Below are 22,428 nucleotides of genomic sequence, written 5' to 3'. Positions count from 1 at the left end.
AAAAAAAACATACAATACCCTCCCCCCCCAACATTACAACCCACCACCCACATACCCCTAATCTAACCCAAACCCCCCTTAAATAAACCTAACACTAAGCCCCTGAAGATCTTCCTACCTTGTCTTCACCCTACCAGGTTCACCGATCCGTCCTGAAGAGCTCCTCCGATGTCCTGATCCAAGCCCAAGCGGGGGGCTGAAGAGGTCCATGATGAGGCTGGTTAAAAATGCTCTACACTCCTTTTTTGGAGCCTAACGCAGCCATTCTGTGAACTCTCAATACCAGAGTTATTTTTATGGTGCGGCCAGAAAAAAGCCGGCGTTAGCTACGCGGGTCCTTACCGACAAAACTCTAAATCTAGCCGAGTAATCCTGATTGCTCCATCGTGGCCGTGAAGGTCGTGGTTTGTGGATCTAGTGGGGATGTCCTCATCTCCTCCATGGACGTTACCTTGTCACAGAGACATGCTGATACAAGGTCTAGATTCTCTGAGGCTGACTGCGTAGAGATTGAACGCATAGAGGCCCATTTATCAAGCTCCGTGTTTCTGGCGTGCCTTCAGGCTAAAGACCGCTGCTCCATAACCTGTCTGCCTGCTCTGAGGAGGCGGACAGACATCGCTGCAATTCAACCCGATCGAATACGATCGGGTTTATTGTCACCCCCTCCTAGCGGCCGATTGGCCGCAAATCTGCAGGGGGTGGTGTTGCACCAGCAGTTTACAAGAGCTGCTGGTGCAATGCTGAATGCAGAGAGCGTATTGCTCTCCGCATTCAGTGATGTCTGTCGGAGATGACCCGCTGATCGGATCATGACAGACAGACACATAATAAATAGGCCCCTTAGTCTTAGCCAAGAGAGGTTTCTCTGAGAGTGTCATTGATAATTTTATTCAAGCTCATAAACCAGTTACTCGGCATATCTAACACAAGGTGTGGAGGACCTACTTATTGTCAGGGTTTTTTCCCTGTTGTGTTTGCCATGTGCTGTTGGCAGCCATTTTACTCACCTCTCTTCCTGACTTGGTGCATTGTGGGGGATGCTGCTCATTGCCTGCACTTCCTTTTATGGCCAGACTGTTGTGCATCATCCATGTGAGACAGGATGCAGTCTCAGAATTGTGATGTCATCACTTATTATTTAAAGGGCCTCTGTTCAGTATGCTTTGCCTTTGCGTTGTCTCAGACCTGTTTGTGAGAGCTCCTGTGTTTTACCTGGCTGCCTGACGTCCTTCCTGGTTCCTGATCCCTGGCTTGTTCCTGACTCTGCCGTTTTCCTTGTTCCTGATTCCGGCTCGTCTGACTATTCGCTTTGGCTCTTGACTCGGCTCGTCTGACTACCAGCTCTGGTTTTGACTCCTGGCTTGTTATTTGACTTGTGGACTTTTTATTATTTTTTTGCTATTAATAAAGGTGTGATTATTTTTGCACTTCTCGTCTCAGTCTGATTCCTGGCACCCTGACACATAATCTGTTGTGAAGAGCACGGTTTTTCCTGGCACAGAGTTAAGGTTGCCAGGATCTTTTCTCCAGGATGGGATGGAGAAGGGCCTTTCTGCTAGTTCCCTGAGGGGACAGATTTCGGCCCTGTTGGTTTTATTGCACAAGAGACTGACTGAGCTTCCAGACATGCAGTCCTTTGTTAAGGATCTGATTAGGATCAGACCTGTGTTTAGATCTGGGGCTCCTCCTTGGAGCTTAAATCTTGTTATTCAGATTTTGCAACAGGTTCCGTTTGAGCCTCTGCATTCCGTTGACATTAAATTGTTATCTTGGATGGTTCTCTTTTTATTGGCTGTTGCCTCTGCGCGCAGAGTTTCTGAGATCTCTGCTTTGCAATGTGAGCCCCTTATCTGATTTTTCATGCAGATAAGGCAGTTTTACGTCCTAAATTAGGTTTTCTTGTTAAGGTTGTGTCAGATCGCAACATCAATCAGGAGATTGTGGTTCCTTCCTTGTGTCCTAATCCTCTTTCATCGAAGAAACGCTTACTTCACAATTTGGATGTGGTTCCGCCATGAAGTTTTATCTTTAGGCTACTAAGGAGTTTAGACAATCTTCCTCTTTGTTTATTCGGGTAAGCGTAAGGGGCAGAAGGCTACTTCGACTTTCCTATCTTTTTGGTTAAGGAGCGTCATCCACTTAGCTTACGAGACAGCGGGACATCATCCTCTTGAGAGGATAACGGCTCATTCCACTAGAGCAGTGGCTTCCTCTTGGGCCTTTAAGAACGAGGCCTCTATGGATCAGATTTGTAAGGTGGCTACCTGGTCCTCCTTACATACTTTTTCAAAATTTTACAAGTTTGATGTTTTTGCTTCAGCTGATGCAGCTTTCGGGAGAAAAGTTTTGCAGGCTGTGGTGCCCTGAGAATAGGGTCTGCCTCTTCCTTTTTGCTCACTCCCGTTATTCATTCAGTGTCCTCTGGAGCTTGGGTATAGTTTTCCCAACAGTAAGGAATGAAAACGGGGACGCTCCCTATGCTTACCAGATAAATCCCTTTCCTTCCAAGTTCCGGATTTGGAGAGTTAACGACCCCGTCTATTTTCTCTTGTCCCCTATTATTTATTTTATTCTTCTGGCACCATTTATACCCTAATGTTTCTCCTACTTTTCCTTGTTACCTACGCAGAATGACTGGGATAATGAGGAAATGGGAGGGATATTTAAGCATTTTGCTGGAGTGTCTTTGCCTCCTTCTGGTGGCCAGGTGTTGTATTTACCAACAGTAAGGAATTAAGCCGTGGACTGCTGTCCAAAAAAAAAAACCTAATCTATAATAAACAACCACCCCAAAAATAAAAACTAATACTAACCCCACATTTGGCACTCACCAATATTGACGGCGGCGGTGGCAGCAACATCAGTCCTCCTCTTTAGATCACCAACATGGAGCTCCTCTTCATGCAGTCTCTAGCTGCACACTGAATAGTGAATATGAGCTACCCCTTTTATATGGGGGTTCCCTTGCATTCCTATTGGATGATTTGAATTTTCCAATTCATATCAGCCAATAGAATGAAAGGAAACTTTTACTTAAGTACTAAAGCTTTACCGTGTTACTTACCTTATTGTTACTTGTACAGCTGCCATACTGAAGCTTTACCTCATTACTTACCTTATTGTTACCTGTACAGCTGCCGTACTGAAGCTTTACCGCATTACTTACCTTATTGTTACCTGTACAGCTGCCGTACTGAAGCTTTACCGCATTACTTACCTTATTGTTACCTGTACAGCTGCCGTACTGAAGCTTTACCGCATTACTTACCTTATTGTAACCTGTACAGCTGCCGTACTGAAGCTTTACCGCATTACTTACCTTATTGTTACCTGTACAGCTGCCGTACTGAAGCTTTACCCGCATTACTTACCTTATTGTAACCTGTACAGCTGCCGTACTGAAGCTTTACCGCATTACTTACCTTATTGTTACCTGTACAGCTGCCGTACTGAAGCTTTACCGCATTACTTACCTTATTGTTACCTGTACAGCTGCCGTACTGAAGCTTTACCGCATTACTTACCTTATTGTTACCTGTACAGCTGCCGTACTGAAGCTTTACCGCATTACTTACCTTATTGTTACCTGTACAGCTGCCGTACTGAAGCTTTACCGCATTACTTACCTTATTGTAACCTGTACAGCTGCCGTACTGAAGCTTTACCGCATTACTTACCTTATTGTTACCTGTCCAGCTGCCGTACTGAAGCTTTACCGCGTTACTTACCTTATTGTTACCTGTACAGCAGCTGTACTGAAGCTTTACCGCGTTACTTACCTTATTGTTACCTGTACAGCTGCCGTACTGAAGGTTTACCGTGTTACTTACCTTATTGTTACCTGTACAGCTGCCGTACTGAAGCTTTACCGCATTACTTACCTTATTGTTACCTGTACAGCTGCCGTACTGAAGCTTTACCGCATTACTTACCTTATTGTTACCTGTACAGCTGCCGTACTGAAGCTTTACCGCATTACTTACCTTATTGTTACCTGTACAGCTGCCGTACTGAAGCTTTACCGCATTACTTACCTTATTGTTACCTGTACAGCTGCCGTACTGAAGCTTTACCGCATTACTTACCTTATTGTTACCTGTACAGCTGCCGTACTGAAGCTTTACCGTGTTACTTACCTTATTGTTACCTGTACAGCTGCCGTACTGAAGCTTTACCTCATTACTTACCTTATTGTTACTTGTACAGCTGCCGTACTGAAGCTTTACCTTATTACTTACCTTATTGTTACCTGTACAGCTGCCGTACTGAAGCTTTACCGCATTACTTACCTTATTGTTACCTGTACAGCTGTCGTACTGAAGGTTTACCGCATTACTTACCTTATTGTTCCCTGTACAGCTGCCGTACTGAAGCTTTACCGCATTACTTACCTTATTGTTCCCTGTACAGCTGCCGTACTGAAGCTTTACCGCATTACTTACCTTATTGTTACCTGTACAGCTGCCGTACTGAAGCTTTACCTCATTACTTACTTTATTGTTACTTGTACAGCTGCCGTACTGAAGCTTTACCTCATTACTTACCTTATTGTTACATGTACAGCTGCCGTACTGAAGCTTTACCGCATTACTTACCTTATTGTTACCTGTACAGCTGCCGTACTGAAGCTTTACCGCATTACTTACCTTATTGTCACCTGTACAGCTGCCGTACTGAAGCTTTACCGCATTACTTACCTTATTGTTACCTGTACAGCTGCCGTACTGAAGCTTTACCGCATTACTTACCTTATTGTCACCTGTACAGCTGCCGTACTGAAGCTTTACCGCATTACTTACCTTATTGTTCACTGTACAGCTGCCGTACTGAAGCTTTACCGCATTACTTACCTTATTGTTACCTGTACAGCTGCCGTACTGAAGCTTTACCGCATTACTTACCTTATTGTTACCTGTACAGCTGCCGTACTGAAGCTTTACCGCATTACTTACCTTATTGTTACCTGTACAGCTGCCGTACTGAAGCTTTACCGCATTACTTACCTTATTGTTACCTGTACAGCTGCCGTACTGAAGCTTTACCCGCATTACTTACCTTATTGTTACCTGTACAGCTGCCGTACTGAAGCTTTACCGCATTACTTACCTTATTGTTACCTGTACAGCTGCCGTACTGAAGCTTTACCGCGTTACTTACCTTATTGTTACCTGTACAGCTGCCGTACTGAAGGTTTACCGTGTTACTTACCTTATTGTTACCTGTACAGCTGCCGTACTGAAGGTTTACCGTGTTACTTACCTTATTGTTACCTGTACAGCTGCCGTACTGAAGCTTTACCGCATTACTTACCTTATTGTTACCTGTACAGCTGCCGTACTGAAGCTTTACAGCATTTCTTACCTTATTGTTACCTGTACAGCTGCCGTACTGAAGCTTTACCGCGTTACTTACCTTATTGTTACCTGTACAGCTGCCGTACTGAAGCTTTACCGCATTACTTACCTTTTTGTTACCTGTACAGCTGCCGTACTGAAGCTTTACCTCATTACTTACCTTATTGTTACCTGTACAGCTGCTGTACTGAAGCTTTACCGCATTACTTACCTTATTGTTACCTGTACAGCTGCCGTACTGAAGCTTTACCGCATTATTTACCTTATTGTTACCTGTACAGCTGCCGTACTGAATGTTTACCGCATTACTTACCTTATTGTTACCTGTACAGCTGCCGTACTGAAGCTTTACCGCATTACTTACCTTATTGTTACCTGTACAGCTGCCGTACTGAAGCTTTACTGCATTACTTACCTTATTGTTACCTGTATAGCTGCCGTACTGAAGCTTTACCGCATTACTTACCTTATTGTTACCTGTACAGCTGCCGTACTGAAGCTTTACTGCATTACTTACCTTATTGTTACCTGTACAGCTGCCGTACTGATTCTTTACCTCATTACTTACCTTATTGTTACCTGTACAGCTGCTGTACTGAAGCTTTACCGCATTACTTACCTTATTGTTACCTGTACAGCTGCCGTACTGAAGCTTTACCGCATTACTTACCTTATTGTTACCTGTACAGCTGCTGTACTGAAGCTTTACCGCATTACTTACCTTATTGTCAACTGTACAGCTGCCGTACTGAAGGTTACCGTGTTACTTACCTTATTGTTACCTGTACAGCTGCCGTACTGAAGCTTTACCGCATTACTTACCTTATTGTTACCTGTACAGCTGCCGTACTGAAGCTTTACCGCATTACTTACCTTATTGTTACCTGTACAGCTGCTGTACTGAAGCTTTACCGCATTACTTAACTTATTATTACCTGTACAGCTGCCGTACTGAAGCTTTACCGCGTTACTTACCTTATTATTACCTGTACAGCTGACGTACTGAAGCTTTACCGCATTACTTACCTTATTGTCACCTGTACAGCTGTCGTACTGAAGGTTACGGCGTTACTTACCTTATTGTTACCTGTACAGCTGCAGTACTGAAGCTTTACCGCATTACTTACCTTATTGTTACCTGTACAGCTGCCGTACTGAAGCTTTACCGCGTTACTTACCTTATTGTTACCTGTACAGCTGCTGTACTGAAGCTGTTTACCGCGGTTACTTACCTTATTGTTACCTGTATAGCTGCCGTACTGAAGGCTTACCTACCGCATTACTTACCTTATTGTTCCCTGTACAGGCTGCCGTACTGAAGCTTTACCGCATTACTTACCTATTGTTACCTTGTACAGCTGCCGTACTGAAGCTTTACCGCATTACGTACCTTATTGTTACCTGTACAGCTGCCGTACTGAAGCTTTACCGCGTTCTCTTACCTTATTGTTACCTGTACAGCTGCGTACTGAAGCTTGTACCGCATTACTTACCTTATTGTTACCTGTACAGCCTGCCGTACTGAAGTTTTACCGCATTACTTACCTTATTGTTACCTGTACAGCTGCCGTACTGAAGCTTTACCGCATTACTTACCTTATTGTTACCTGTACAGCTGCCGTACTGAAGCTTTACCGCATTACTTACCTTATTGTTACCTGTACAGCTGCCGTACTGAAGCTTTACCGCGTTACTTACCTTATTGTTACCTGTACAGCTGCCGTACTGAAGCTTTACCGCATTACTTACCTTATTGTTACCTGTACAGCTGCCGTACTGAAGTTTACCGCGATTACTTACCTTATTGTTACCTGTACAGCTGCCGTACTGAAGCTTTACCGCATTACTTACCTTATTGTTACCTGTACAGCTGCCGTACTGAAGCTTTACCGCATTACTTACCTTATTGTTACCTGTACAGCTGCCGTACTGAAGCTTTACCGCATTACTTAACTTATTATTACCTGTACAGCTGCTGTACTGAAGCTTTACCCGCGTTACTTACCTTATTGTTACCTGTACAGCTGCCGTACTGAAGCTTTACCGCGTTACTTACCTTATTGTTACCTGTACAGCTGCCTGTACTGAAGCTTTACCGCATTACTTACCTTATTGTTACCTGTACAGCTGCCGTACTGAAGCTTTACCGCATTACTTAACTTATTATTACCTGTACAGCTGCCGTACTGAAGCTTTACCGCATTACTTACCTTATTGTTACCTGTACAGCTGCCGTACTGAAGCTTTAACCGCATTACTTACCTTATTGTTACCTGTACAGCTGCCGTACTGAAGCTTTACCGCATTACTTACCTTATTGTTACCTGTACAGCTGCCGTACTGAAGCTTTACCGCATTACTTACCTTATTGTCACCTGTACAGCTGCCGTACTGAAGCTTTACCGCATTACTTAACTTATTATTACCTGTACAGCTGCCGTACTGAAGCTTTACCTTCATTACTTAACTTATTATTACCTGTACAGCTGCCGTACTGAGCTTTACCTATTACTTACCTTATTGTTACCTGTACAGCTGCCGTACTGAAGCTTTACCTTATTACTTACCTTATTGTTACCTGTACAGCTGCAGTACTAAAGCTTTACCGCATTACTTACCTTATTGTTACCTGTACAGCTGCCATACTGAAGCTTTACCTCATTACTTACCTTATTGTTACCTGTACAGCTGCCGTACTGAAGCTTTACCTCATTACTTACCTTATTGTTACCTGTACAGCTGCCGTACTGAAGCTTTACCGCATTACTTACCTTATTGTTACCTGTACAGCTGCCGTACTGAAGCTTTACCGCATTACTTACCTTATTGTTACCTGTACAGCTGCCGTACTGAAGCTTTACCGCATTACTTACCTTATTGTTACCTGTACAGCTGCAGTACTGAAGCTTTACCGCATACTTACCTTATTGTTACCTGTACAGCTGCCATACTGAAGCTTTACCTCATTACTTACCTTATTGTTACCTGTACAGCTGCGTACTGAAGCTTTACCTCATTACTTACCTTATTGTTACCTGTACAGCTGCCGTACTGAAGCTTTACCGCATTACTTACCTTATTGTTACCTGTACAGCTGTCGTACTGAAGGTTTAAGGCGTTACTTACCTTATTGTTCCCTGTACAGCTGCCGTACTGAAGCTTTACCGCATTACTTACCTTATTGTTACCTGTACAGCTGCTGTACTGAAGCTTTACCGCATTACTTACCTTATTGTTACCTGTACAGCTGCCGTACTGAAGCTTTACCGCAATACTTACCTTATTGTTACCTGTACAGCTGCCGTACTGAAGCTTTACCGCATTACTTAACTTATTGTTACCTGTACAGCTGCCGTACTGAAGCTTTACCGCATTACTTACCTTATTGTTACCTGTACAGCTGCCGTACTGAAGCTTTACCGCATTACTTACCTTATTGTTACCTGTACAGCTGCCGTACTGAAGCTTTACCGCATTACTTACCTTATTGTTACCTGTACAGCTGCCGTACTGAAGTTTTACCGCATTACTTACCTTATTGTTACCTGTACAGCTGCCATACTGAAGCTTTAACCGCATTACTTACCTTATTGTTACCTGTACAGCTGCAGTACTGAAGGCTTTACCGCATTACTTAACTTATTGGCACCTGTACACTGCCGTACTGAAGCTTTAACCTCATTACTTACCTTATTGTTACCTGTACAGCTGCCGTACTGAAGCTTTACCGCTTTACTTACCTTATTGTTACCTGTACTAGCTGCGTACTGAAGCTTTAACCGCATTACTTACCTTATTGTTACCTGTACAGCTGCCGTACTGAAGCTTTACCGCATTACTTACCTTATTGTTACCTGTACAGCTGCCGTACTGAAGCTTTACCGCATTACTTACCTATTGTTACCTGTACAGCTGCCGTACTGAAGCTTTACCGCATTACTTACCTTATTGTTACCTGTACAGCTGCCGTACTGAAGCTTTACCTGCATTACTTACCTTATGTTACCTGTACAGCTGCCGTACTGAAGCTTTACCGCATTACTTACCTTATTGTTACCTGTACAGCTGCCGTACTGAAGCTTTACCGCATTACTTACCTTATTGTTACCTGTACAGCTGCCGTACTGAAGCTTTACCGCATTACTTACCTTATTGTTACCTGTACAGCTGCCGTACTGAAGCTTTACCGCATTACTTACCTTATTGTTACCTGTACAGCTGCCGTACTGAAGCTTTACCGCATTACTTACCTTATTGTTACCTGTACAGCTGCCGTACTGAAGCTTTACCGCATTACTTACCTTATTGTTACCTGTACAGCGCCGTACTGAAGCTTTACCGCATTACTTACCTTATTGTTACCTGTACAGCTGCGTACTGAAGCTTTACCGCATTACTTACCTTATTGTTACCTGTACAGCTGCCGTACTGAAGCTTTACCGCATTACTTACCTTATTTTACCTGTACAGCTGCCGTACTGAAGCTTTAACCGCATTACTTACCTTATTGTTACCTGTACAGCTGCCGTACTGAAGCTTTACCGCATTACTTACCTTATTGTTACCTGTACAGCTGCCGTACTGAAGCTTTACCGCATTACTTACCTTATTGTTACCTGTACAGCTGCCGTACTGAAGCTTACCGCATTACTTACCTTATTGTTACCTGTACAGCTGCCGTACTGAAGCTTTACCGCATTACTTACCTTATTGTTACCTGTACAGCTGCCGTACTGAAGCTTTACCGCGTTACTTACCTTATTGTTACCTGTACAGCTGCCCGTACTGAAGCTTTACCGCGTTTACTTACCTTATTGTTACCTGTACAGCTGCCGTACTGAAGCTTTACCGCATTACTTACCTTATTGTTACCTGACAGCTGCCGTACTGAAGCTTTACCGCATTACTTACCTTATTGTTACCTGTACAGCTGCCGTACTGAAGCTTTACCGCATTACTTACCTTATTGTTACCTGTACAGCTGCCGTACTGAAGCTTACCGCATTACTTACCTTATTGTTACCTGTACAGCTGCCGTACTGAAGCTTTAACCGCATTACTTACCTTATTGTTACCTGTACAGCTGCCGTACTGAAGCTTTACCGCATTACTTACCTTATTGTTACCTGTACAGCTGCCGTACTGAAGCTTTACCGCATTACTTACCTTATTGTTACCTGTACAGCTGCCGTACTGAAGCTTTACCGCATTACTTACCTTATTGTTACCTGTACAGCTGCCGTACTGAAGCTTTACCGCATTACTTACCTTATTGTTACCTGTACAGCTGCCGTACTGAAGCTTTACCGCATTACTTACCTTATTGTTACCTGTACAGCTGCCGTACTGAAGCTTTACCGCATTACTTACCTTATTGTTACCTGTACAGCTGCCGTACTGAAGCTTTACCGCATTACTTACCTTATTGTTACCTGTACAGCTGCCGTACTGAAGCTTTACCGCATTACTTACCTTATTGTTACCTGTACAGCTGCCGTACTGAAGCTTTACCGCATTACTTACCTTATTGTTACCTGTACAGCTGCCGTACTGAAGCTTTACCGCATTACTTACCTTATTGTTACCTGTACAGCTGCCGTACTGAAGCTTTATACCCGCATTACTTACCTTATTGTACCTGTACAGCTGCCGTACTGAAGCTTTACAGCATTTCTTACCTTATTGTTACCTGTACAGCTGCCGTACTGAAGCTTTAAACCGCGTTTACTTACCTTATTGTTACCTGTACAGCTGCCGTACTGAAGCTTTACCGCATTACTTACCTTATTGTTACCTGTACAGCTGCCGTACTGAAGCTTTACCTCATTACTTACCTTATTGTTACCTGTACAGCTGCTGTACTGAAGCTTTACCGCATTACTTACCTTATTGTTACCTGTACAGCTGCCGTACTGAAGCTTTACCGCATTACTTACCTTATTGTTACCTGTACAGCTGCCGTACTGAAGCTTTACCGCATTACTTACCTTATTGTTACCTGTACAGCTGCCGTACTGAAGCTTTACCGCATTACTTACCTTATTGTTACCTGTACAGCTGCCGTACTGAGCTTTACTGCAATACTTACCTTATTGTTACCTGTATAGCTGCCGTACTGAAGCTTTACCGCATTACTTACCTTATTGTTACCTGTACAGCTGCCGTACTGAAGCTTTACTGCATTACTTACCTTATTGTTACCTGTACAGCTGCCGTACTGATTCTTTACCTCATTACTTACCTTATTGTTACCTGTACAGCTGCTGTACTGAAGCTTTACCGCATTACTTACCTTATTGTTACCTGTACAGCTGCCGTACTGAAGCTTTACCGCATTACTTACCTTATTGTTACCTGTACAGCTGCTGTACTGAAGCTTTACCGCATTACTTACCTTATTGTCAACTGTACAGCTGCCGTACTGAAGGTTTACCGTGTTACTTACCTTATTGTTACCTGTACAGCTGCCGTACTGAAGCTTTACCGCATTACTTACCTTATTGTTACCTGTACAGCTGCCGTACTGAAGCTTTACCGCATTACTTACCTTATTGTTACCTGTACAGCTGCTGTACTGAAGCTTTACCGCATTACTTAACTTATTATTACCTGTACAGCTGCCGTACTGAAGCTTTACCGCGTTACTTACCTTATTATTACCTGTACAGCTGACGTACTGAAGCTTTACCGCATTACTTACCTTATTGTCACCTGTACAGCTGTCGTACTGAAGGTTTACGGCGTTACTTACCTTATTGTTACCTGTACAGCTGCAGTACTGAAGCTTTACCGCATTACTTACCTTATTGTTACCTGTACAGCTGCCGTACTGAAGCTTTACCGCGTTACTTACCTTATTGTTACCTGTACAGCTGCTGTACTGAAGCTTTACCGCGTTACTTACCTTATTGTTACCTGTATAGCTGCCGTACTGAAGCTTTACCGCATTACTTACCTTATTGTTCCCTGTACAGCTGCCGTACTGAAGCTTTACCGCATTACTTACCTTATTGTTACCTGTACAGCTGCCGTACTGAAGCTTTACCGCATTACTTACCTTATTGTTACCTGTACAGCTGCCGTACTGAAGCTTTACCGCGTTACTTACCTTATTGTTACCTGTACAGCTGCCGTACTGAAGCTTTACCGCAGTACTTACCTTATTGTTACCTGTACAGCTGCCGTACTGAAGTTTTACCGCATTACTTACCTTATTGTTACCTGTACAGCTGCCGTACTGAAGCTTTACCGCATTACTTACCTTATTGTTACCTGTACAGCTGCCGTACTGAAGCTTTACCGCATTACTTACCTTATTGTTACCTGTACAGCTGCCGTACTGAAGCTTTACCGCGTTACTTACCTTATTGTTACCTGTACAGCTGCCGTACTGAAGCTTTACCGCATTACTTACCTTATTGTTACCTGTACAGCTGCCGTACTGAAGTTTTACCGCATTACTTACCTTATTGTTACCTGTACAGCTGCCGTACTGAAGCTTTACCGCATTACTTACCTTATTGTTACCTGTACAGCTGCCCGTACTGAAGCTTTACCGCATTACTTACCTTATTGTTACCTGTACAGCTGCCGTACTGAAGCTTTACCGCATTACTTACCTTATTATTACCTGTACAGCTGCTGTACTGAAGCTTTACCGCTTTACTTACCTTATTGTTACCTGTACAGCTGCCGTACTGAAGCTTTACCGCGTTACTTACCTTATTGTTACCTGTACAGCTGCCGTACTGAAGCTTTACCGCATTACTTACCTTATTGTTACCTGTACAGCTGCCGTACTGAAGCTTTACCGCATTACTTACCTTATTAGTTACCTGTACAGCTGCCGTACTGAAGCTTTACCGCATTACTTACCTTATTGTTACCTGTACAGCTGCCGTACTGAAGCTTTACCGCATTACTTACCTTATTGTAACCTGTACAGCTGCCGTACTGAAGCTTTACCGCATTACTTACCTTATTGTTACCTGTACAGCTGCCGTACTGAAGCTTTACCGCATTACTTACCTTATTGTTACCTGTACAGCTGCCGTACTGAAGCTTTACCGCATTACTTAACTTATTATTACCTGTACAGCTGCCGTACTGAAGCTTTACCTTATTACTTAACTTATTATTACCTGTACAGCTGCCGTACTGAAGCTTTACCTTATTACTTACCTTATTGTTACCTGTACAGCTGCCGTACTGAAGCTTTACCTTATTACTTACCTTATTGTTACCTGTACAGCTGCAGTACTAAAGCTTTACCGCATTACTTACCTTATTGTTACCTGTACAGCTGCCATACTGAAGCTTTACCTCATTACTTACCTTATTGTTACCTGTACAGCTGCCGTACTGAAGCTTTACCTCATTACTTACCTTATTGTTACCTGTACAGCTGCCGTACTGAAGCTTTACCGCATTACTTACCTTATTGTTACCTGTACAGCTGCCGTACTGAAGCTTTACCGCATTACTTACCTTATTGTTACCTGTACAGCTGCCGTACTGAAGCTTTACCGCATTACTTACCTTATTGTTACCTGTACAGCTGCAGTACTAAAGCTTTACCGCATTACTTACCTTATTGTTACCTGTACAGCTGCCATACTGAAGCTTTACCTCATTACTTACCTTATTGTTACCTGTACAGCTGCCGTACTGAAGCTTTACCTCATTACTTACCTTATTGTTACCTGTACAGCTGCCGTACTGAAGCTTTACCGCATTACTTACCTTATTGTTACCTGTACAGCTGTCGTACTGAAGGTTTACGGCGTTACTTACCTTATTGTCACCTGTACAGCTGCCGTACTGAAGCTTTACCGCATTACTTACCTTATTGTTACCTGTACAGCTGCTGTACTGAAGCTTTACCGCATTACTTAACTTATTGTTACCTGTACAGCTGCCGTACTGAAGCTTTACCGCATTACTTACCTTATTGTTACCTGTACAGCTGCCGTACTGAAGCTTTACCGCATTACTTAACTTATTGTTACCTGTACAGCTGCCGTACTGAAGCTTTACCGCATTACTTACCTTATTGTTACCTGTACAGCTGCCGTACTGAAGCTTTACCTCATTACTTACCTTATTGTTACCTGTACAGCTGCCGTACTGAAGCTTTACCGCATTACTTACCTTATTGTTACCTGTACAGCTGCCGTACTGAAGCTTTACCGCATTACTTACCTTATTGTTACCTGTACAGCTGCCATACTGAAGCTTTACCGCATTACTTACCTTATTGTTACCTGTACAGCTGCAGTACTGAAGCTTTACCGCATTACTTAACTTATTGTCACCTGTACAGCTGCCGTACTGAAGCTTTACCTCATTACTTACCTTATTGTTACCTGTACAGCTGCCGTACTGAAGCTTTACCGCATTACTTACCTTATTGTTACCTGTACAGCTGCTGTACTGAAGCTTTACCGCATTACTTACCTTATTGTTACCTGTACAGCTGCCGTACTGAAGCTTTACCTCATTACTTACCTTATTGTTACCTGTACAGCTGCCGTACTGAAGCTTTACTGCATTACTTACCTTATTGTTACCTGTACAGCTGCCGTACTGAAGCTTTACAGCATTACTTACCTTATTGTCACCTGTACAGCTGCCGTACTGAAGCTTTACTGCATTACTTACCTTATTGTTACCTGTACAGCTGCCGTACTGAAGCTTTACCGCATTACTTACCTTATTGTTACCTGTACAGCTGCCATACTGAAGCTTTACCGCATTACTTACCTTATTGTTACCTGTACAGCTGCTGTACTGAAGCTTTACCGCATTACTTACCTTATTATTACCTGTACAGCTGCCGTACTGAAGCTTTACCGCATTACTTACCTTATTGTTACCTGTACAGCTGCCATACTGAAGCTTTACCGCATTACTTACCTTATTGTTACCTGTACAGCTGCCGTACTGAAGCTTTACCGCATTACTTACCTTATTGTTACTTGTACAGCTGCCATACTGAAGCTTTACCGCATTACTTACCTTATTGTTACCTGTACAGCTGCCGTACTGAAGCTTTACCGCATTACTTACCTTATTGTTACCTGTACAGCTGCTGTACTGAAGCTTTACCGCATTACTTACCTTATTGTCACCTGTACAGCTGCCGTACTGAAGGTTTACCGTGTTACTTACCTTATTGTTACCTGTACAGCTGCCGTACTGAAGCTTTACCGCATTACTTACCTTATTGTTACCTGTACAGCTGCTGTACTGAAGCTTTACCGCATTACTTACCTTATTGTTCCCTGTACAGCTGCCGTACTGAAGCTTTACCGCATTACTTACCTTATTGTTACCTGTACAGCTGCTGTACTGAAGCTTTACAGCATTACTTACCTTATTGTTACCTGTACAGCTGCCGTACTGAAGCTTTACCGCGTTACTTACCTTATTATTACCTGTACAGCTGACGTACTGAAGCTTTACCGCATTACTTACCTTATTGTCACCTGTACAGCTGTCGTACTGAAGGTTTACGGCGTTACTTACCTTATTGTTACCTGTACAGCTGCAGTACTGAAGCTTTACCGCATTACTTACCTTATTGTTACCTGTACAGCTGCCGTACTGAAGCTTTACCGCATTACTTACCTTATTGTTACCTGTACAGCTGCTGTACTGAAGCTTTACCGCGTTACTTACCTTATTGTTACCTGTATAGTTGCCGTACTGAAGCTTTACCGCATAACTTACCTTATTGTTCCCTGTACAGCTGCCGTACTGAAGCTTTACCGCATTACTTACCTTATTGTTACCTGTACAGCTGCCGTACTGAAGCTTTACTGCATTACTTACCTTATTGTTACCTGTACAGCTGCCGTACTGAAGGTTTACCGCATTACTTACCTTATTGTTACCTGTACAGCTGCCGTACTGAAGCTTTACCGCATTACTTACCTTATTGTTACCTGTACAGCTGCCGTACTGAAGCTTTACCGCGTTACTTACCTTATTGTTACCTGTACAGCTGCCGTACTGAAGCTTTACCGCATTACTTACCTTATTGTTACCTGTACAGCTGCCGTACTGAAGTTTTACCGCATTACTTACCTTATTGTTACCTGTACAGCTGCCGTACTGAAGCTTTACCGCATTACTTACCTTTTTGTTACCTGTACAGCTGCCGTACTGAAGCTTTACCGCATTACTTACCTTATTGTTACCTGTACAGCTGCCGTACTGAAGCTTTACCGCATTACTTAACTTATTATTACCTGTACAGCTGCTGTACTGAAGCTTTACCGCGTTACTTACCTTATTGTTACCTGTACAGCTGCCGTACTGAAGCTTTACCGCGTTACTTACCTTATTGTTACCTGTACAGCTGCCGTACTGAAGCTTTACCGCATTACTTACCTTATTGTTACCTGTACAGCTGCCGTACTGAAGCTTTACCGCATTACTTAACTTATTATTACCTGTACAGCTGCTGTACTGAAGCTTTACCGCATTACTTACCTTATTGTTACCTGTACAGCTGCCGTACTGAAGCTTTACCGCATTACTTACCTTATTGTAACCTGTACAGCTGCCGTACTGAAGCTTTACCGCATTACTTACCTTATTGTTACCTGTACAGCTGCCGTACTGAAGCTTTACCGCATTACTTACCTTATTGTCACCTGTACAGCTGCCGTACTGAAGCTTTACCGCATTACTTAACTTATTATTACCTGTACAGCTGCCGTACTGAAGCTTTACCGCATTACTTACCTTATTGTTACCTGTACAGCTGCCGTACTGAAGCTTTACCGCATTACTTACCTTATTGTTACCTGTACAGCTGCAGTACTAAAGCTTTACCGCATTACTTACCTTATTGTTACCTGTACAGCTGCCGTACTGAAGCTTTACCTCATTACTTACCTTATTGTTACCTGTACAGCTGCCGTACTGAAGCTTTACCGCATTACTTACCTTATTGTTACCTGTACAGCTGCCGTACTGAAGCTTTACCTCATTACTTACCTTATTGTTACCTGTACAGCTGCCGTACTGAAGCTTTACCGCATTACTTACCTTATTGTCACCTGTACAGCTGCCGTACTGAAGCTTTACAGCATTACTTACCTTATTGTCACCTGTACAGCTGCCGTACTGAAGCTTTACCGCATTACTTACCTTATTGTTACCTGTACAGCTGCCGTACTGAAGCTTTACCGCATTACTTACCTTATTGTTACCTGTACAGCTGCCGTACTGAAGCTTTACCGCATTACTTACCTTATTGTTACCTGTACAGCTGCCATACTGAAGCTTTACCGCATTACTTACCTTATTGTTACCTGTACAGCTGCCGTACTGAAGCTTTACCGCATTACTTACCTTATTGTTACCTGTACAGCTGCCATACTGAAGCTTTACTGCATTACTTACCTTATTGTTACCTGTACAGCTGCCGTACTGAAGCTTTACCGCATTACTTACCTTATTGTTACCTGTACAGCTGCCGTACTGAAGCTTTACCGCATTACTTACCTTATTGTTACCTGTACAGCTGCCGTACTGAAGCTTTACCTCATTACTTACCTTATTGTTACCTGTACAGCTGCCGTACTGAAGCTTTACCTCATTACTTACCTTATTGTTACCTGTACAGCTGCCGTACTGAAGCTTTACCTCATTACTTACCTTATTGTTACCTGTACAGCTGCCGTACTGAAGCTTTACCGCATTACTTACCTTATTGTTACCTGTACAGCTGTCGTACTGAAGGTTTACGGCGTTACTTACCTTATTGTCACCTGTACAGCTGCCGTACTGAAGCTTTACCGCATTACTTACCTTATTGTTACCTGTACAGCTGCTGTACTGAAGCTTTACCGCATTACTTAACTTATTGTTACCTGTACAGCTGCCGTACTGAAGCTTTACCGCATTACTTACCTTATTGTTACCTGTACAGCTGCCGTACTGAAGCTTTACCGCATTACTTAACTTATTGTTACCTGTACAGCTGCCGTACTGAAGCTTTACCGCATTACTTACCTTATTGTTACCTGTACAGCTGCCGTACTGAAGCTTTACCTCATTACTTACCTTATTGTTACCTGTACAGCTGCCGTACTGAAGCTTTACCGCATTACTTACCTTATTGTTACCTGTACAGCTGCCGTACTGAAGCTTTACCGCATTACTTACCTTATTGTTACCTGTACAGCTGCCATACTGAAGCTTTACCGCATTACTTACCTTATTGTTACCTGTACAGCTGCAGTACTGAAGCTTTACCGCATTACTTAACTTATTGTCACCTGTACAGCTGCCGTACTGAAGCTTTACCTCATTACTTACCTTATTGTTACCTGTACAGCTGCCGTACTGAAGCTTTACCGCATTACTTACCTTATTGTTACCTGTACAGCTGCCGTACTGAAGCTTTACCGCATTACTTACCTTATTGTTACCTGTACAGCTGCCGTACTGAAGCTTTACCTCATTACTTACCTTATTGTTACCTGTACAGCTGCCGTACTGAAGCTTTACCGCATTACTTACCTTATTGTTACCTGTACAGCTGCCGTACTGAAGCTTTACCTCATTACTTACCTTATTGTTACCTGTACAGCTGCCGTACTGAAGCTTTACCGCATTACTTACCTTATTGTTACCTGTACAGCTGCCGTACTGAAGCTTTACAGCATTACTTACCTTATTGTCACCTGTACAGCTGCCGTACTGAAGCTTTACCGCATTACTTACCTTATTGTTACCTGTACAGCTGCCGTACTGAAGCTTTACCGCATTACTTACCTTATTGTTACCTGTACAGCTGCCGTACTGAAGCTTTACCGCATTACTTACCTTATTGTTACCTGTACAGCTGCCGTACTGAAGCTTTACCGCATTACTTACCTTATTGTTACCTGTACAGCTGCCGTACTGAAGCTTTACCGCATTACTTACCTTATTGTTACCTGTACAGCTGCCGTACTGAAGCTTTACCGCATTACTTACCTTATTGTTACCTGTACAGCTGCCGTACTGAAGCTTTACCTCATTACTTACCTTATTGTTACCTGTACAGCTGCCGTACTGAAGCTTTACCGCGTTACTTACCTTATTGTTACCTGTACAGCTGCCGTACTGAAGCTTTACCGCGTTACTTACCTTATTGTAACCTGTACAGCTGCCGTACTGAAGCTTTACCGCATTACTTACCTTATTGTTACCTGTACAGCTGCCGTACTGAAGCTTTACAGCATTTCTTACCTTATTGTTACCTGTACAGCTGCCGTACTGAAGCTTTACCGCATTACTTACCTTATTGTTACCTGTACAGCTGCTGTACTGAAGCTTTACCGCATTACTTAACTTATTATTACCTGTACAGCTGCCGTACTGAAGCTTTACCTCATTACTTACCTTATTGTTACCTGTACAGCTGCCGTACTGAAGCTTTACCGCATTACTTACCTTATTGTCACCTGTACAGCTGCAGTACTGAAGCTTTACCGCATTACTTACCTTATTGTTACCTGTACAGCTGCCGTACTGAAGGTTTACCGCATTACTTACCTTATTGTTACCTGTACAGCTGCCGTACTGAAGCTTTACCGCATTACTTACCTTATTGTTACCTGTACAGCTGCCGTACTGAAGCTTTACATCATTACTTACCTTATTGTTACCTGTACAGCTGCCGTACTGAAGCTTTACTGCATTACTTACCTTATTGTTACCTGTACAGCTGCTGTACTGAAGCTTTACCGCATTACTTACCTTATTGTTCCCTGTACAGCTGCCGTACTGAAGCTTTACCGCATTACTTACCTTATTGTTACCTGTACAGCTGCCGTACTGAAGCTTTACCGCATTACTTACCTTATTGTCACCTGTACAGCTGCCGTACTGAAGCTTTACCGCATTACTTACCTTATTGTAACCTGTACAGCTGCCGTACTGAAGCTTTACCGCATTACTTACCTTATTGTTACCTGTACAGCTGCCGTACTGAAGGTTTACCGTGTTACTTACCTTATTGTTACCTGTACAGCTGCCGTACTGAAGCTTTACCGCGTTACTTACCTTATTGTTACCTGTACAGCTGCCGTACTGAAGCTTTACCTTATTACTTACCTTATTGTTACCTGTACAGCTGCCGTACTGAAGCTTTACCGCATTACTTACCTTATTGTTACCTGTACAGCTGCCGTACTGAAGCTTACCCCTGCATGCCCTTTTCTTCACACCTTGCCAGGCTGTTCACCTCACAATATTTTGTTATTGTTTCATCCAGGGCAAAAAGGAGCTGCACAGCTTCACCTCATTATGCCAGAAAGATGGTACCTGGCACCGGGCACTACCACGCTGTGAAAGTAAGTAAGGGCTTTGTATACACACAATATATAGACACTCACACACACACAATATATAGACACTCACACACACATATATATACACACACACACACACACACACAATATATAGACACTCACACACACATATATATATATATCACAGGTAGATAGACTCAATCGTAAGTCCTTACTTCAGTGATCCATGAGGTCAGGTATCCCTGAAAAGGACAAAGTCACCTTTGTCACAGATTACAGTGTAGAGTATAAAAGCATCTGTGACATAGTGAACAAACACTTTCATCTTCTCACAGCAGATGATAGGCTTGTAGGTTGTGTAGAGTCAGGCCTCAGGTGCTCTTACCGCAAAAGTAAAACCCTAGGCAATCATTTTTCCCCCTCAGAACTACCGCGGCTGACTGTCACGGACCCCAGTTCTTGGCTTAGACATAGGGGGATGTACAGATGTGGGAAAACAAGGTGTAAACCATGTGATCTAGCTGTTGTCTTGGATGAGTTTCGTTCAGATGTCACAGGAGAAGTTTTCAAAATAAAGTCATGTCTCAACTGTACATCCTCCTATGTCATTTATCTCCTCACTTGTGTTGAGTGCCGACTACAGTATGTAGGCCTCACCATGACTGAGGTGAATGCCAGAATAAGGAATCATATGTCTACCATTAAGATTGGAGAAGCCACTACCCCGTTGGTTAAGCACTTCAAATTTGTGGATAACAAAAGCAGTGCCATTCTCTCTCTCTCTCTCTCATTCTCCTGTACATGATCCCTGCGCTGCTGTTTAAATTCTCCTGTACCTGATCCCCGCGCACCTGTTTAAACTGCGGAGGTGCGTGTGCGAGGTCGGTTGGGTGCGCGTGCGAAGGTCTCTCAGCTGTGCGCTGCTTAAACTGCGGAGGTGCGCGTGCAGGAAGGCCAAGTGTTTGTCTCTACTGCGCAGGATGGCTTCAGACAAACACTTGGCCTTTTATAATATAGGATATTTAAATGTCAGCCACATAACAGTGGGCGGTAAGGTATCTAGTGATAGACAGACACAAGTAAGTATGCAATTCATTATTGCAAGTTGTCACAGTTTTTTCATTCTTCCACATCCTAAACTAACTCTATTTTGTATCACAAAACGTTTTCAGAGGAAGACATATCCCCCCCCCTTTTCCCTTCCTTGTAGCAATTGAGCTTATTTTTGAATTAAAACTTTTTTTTAACAGTAGAGCATAAATACTTGATAACGCACATTTAATGTTACATATATTGTACTAATAAAATGCTACAATTGTAAGGTCTGCATTAGATAAAACATTCAGTACTGGCAAGGAATAGGTTAATGTTATCCACTCTGAACATGTGTAATGTTTTAACCAATGAAATGCATTCTTGACTTTTAAAAGCTCAGCACTGGTGTTCTCTGTTAGCTATGATTACGGTAACTAACCGAAACATGTCAGCTTGAGTACACAGTGCTCAGTGTTGTTCGATATGTATGGACTCCTCCTGGGCTTTTATCTACGGAATCTAATAAAGTTTCACTGTTTACTTTTAAACTGACCCTGGATCAAGTTGGATTTATATATATATATATATATATATATATATATATATATATATATATATATATATATATATATATATATATATATATATATATATATATATATATATATAGAGATAAACTCACACACATATATAGACACTCACACACACACACACACATATGT

General features: G+C 42.7%; 1 protein-coding gene across 1 annotated transcript in view; it reads left to right on the top strand.

Moving 5' to 3' along the window:
• Positions 1-22,428, top strand: part of LOC128640326 (complement C1r subcomponent) — a gene marked incomplete at its 3' end in the record, with an annotated part of 259,563 nt that overhangs the window by 113,596 nt on the left and 123,539 nt on the right. Inside the window, 1 exon segment of the mRNA XM_053692816.1 lies at positions 20,635-20,713. Coding sequence (XP_053548791.1) covers positions 20,635-20,713 — 79 coding nt within the window.

The sequence above is a fragment of the Bombina bombina genome, chromosome 9, assembly GCF_027579735.1.
Source record: "Bombina bombina isolate aBomBom1 chromosome 9, aBomBom1.pri, whole genome shotgun sequence".
Lineage (NCBI taxonomy): Eukaryota > Metazoa > Chordata > Amphibia > Anura > Bombinatoridae > Bombina > Bombina bombina.
Note: the sequence above shows the minus strand (reverse complement) of the source record. Positions and strands in the feature narration are given on the sequence as shown.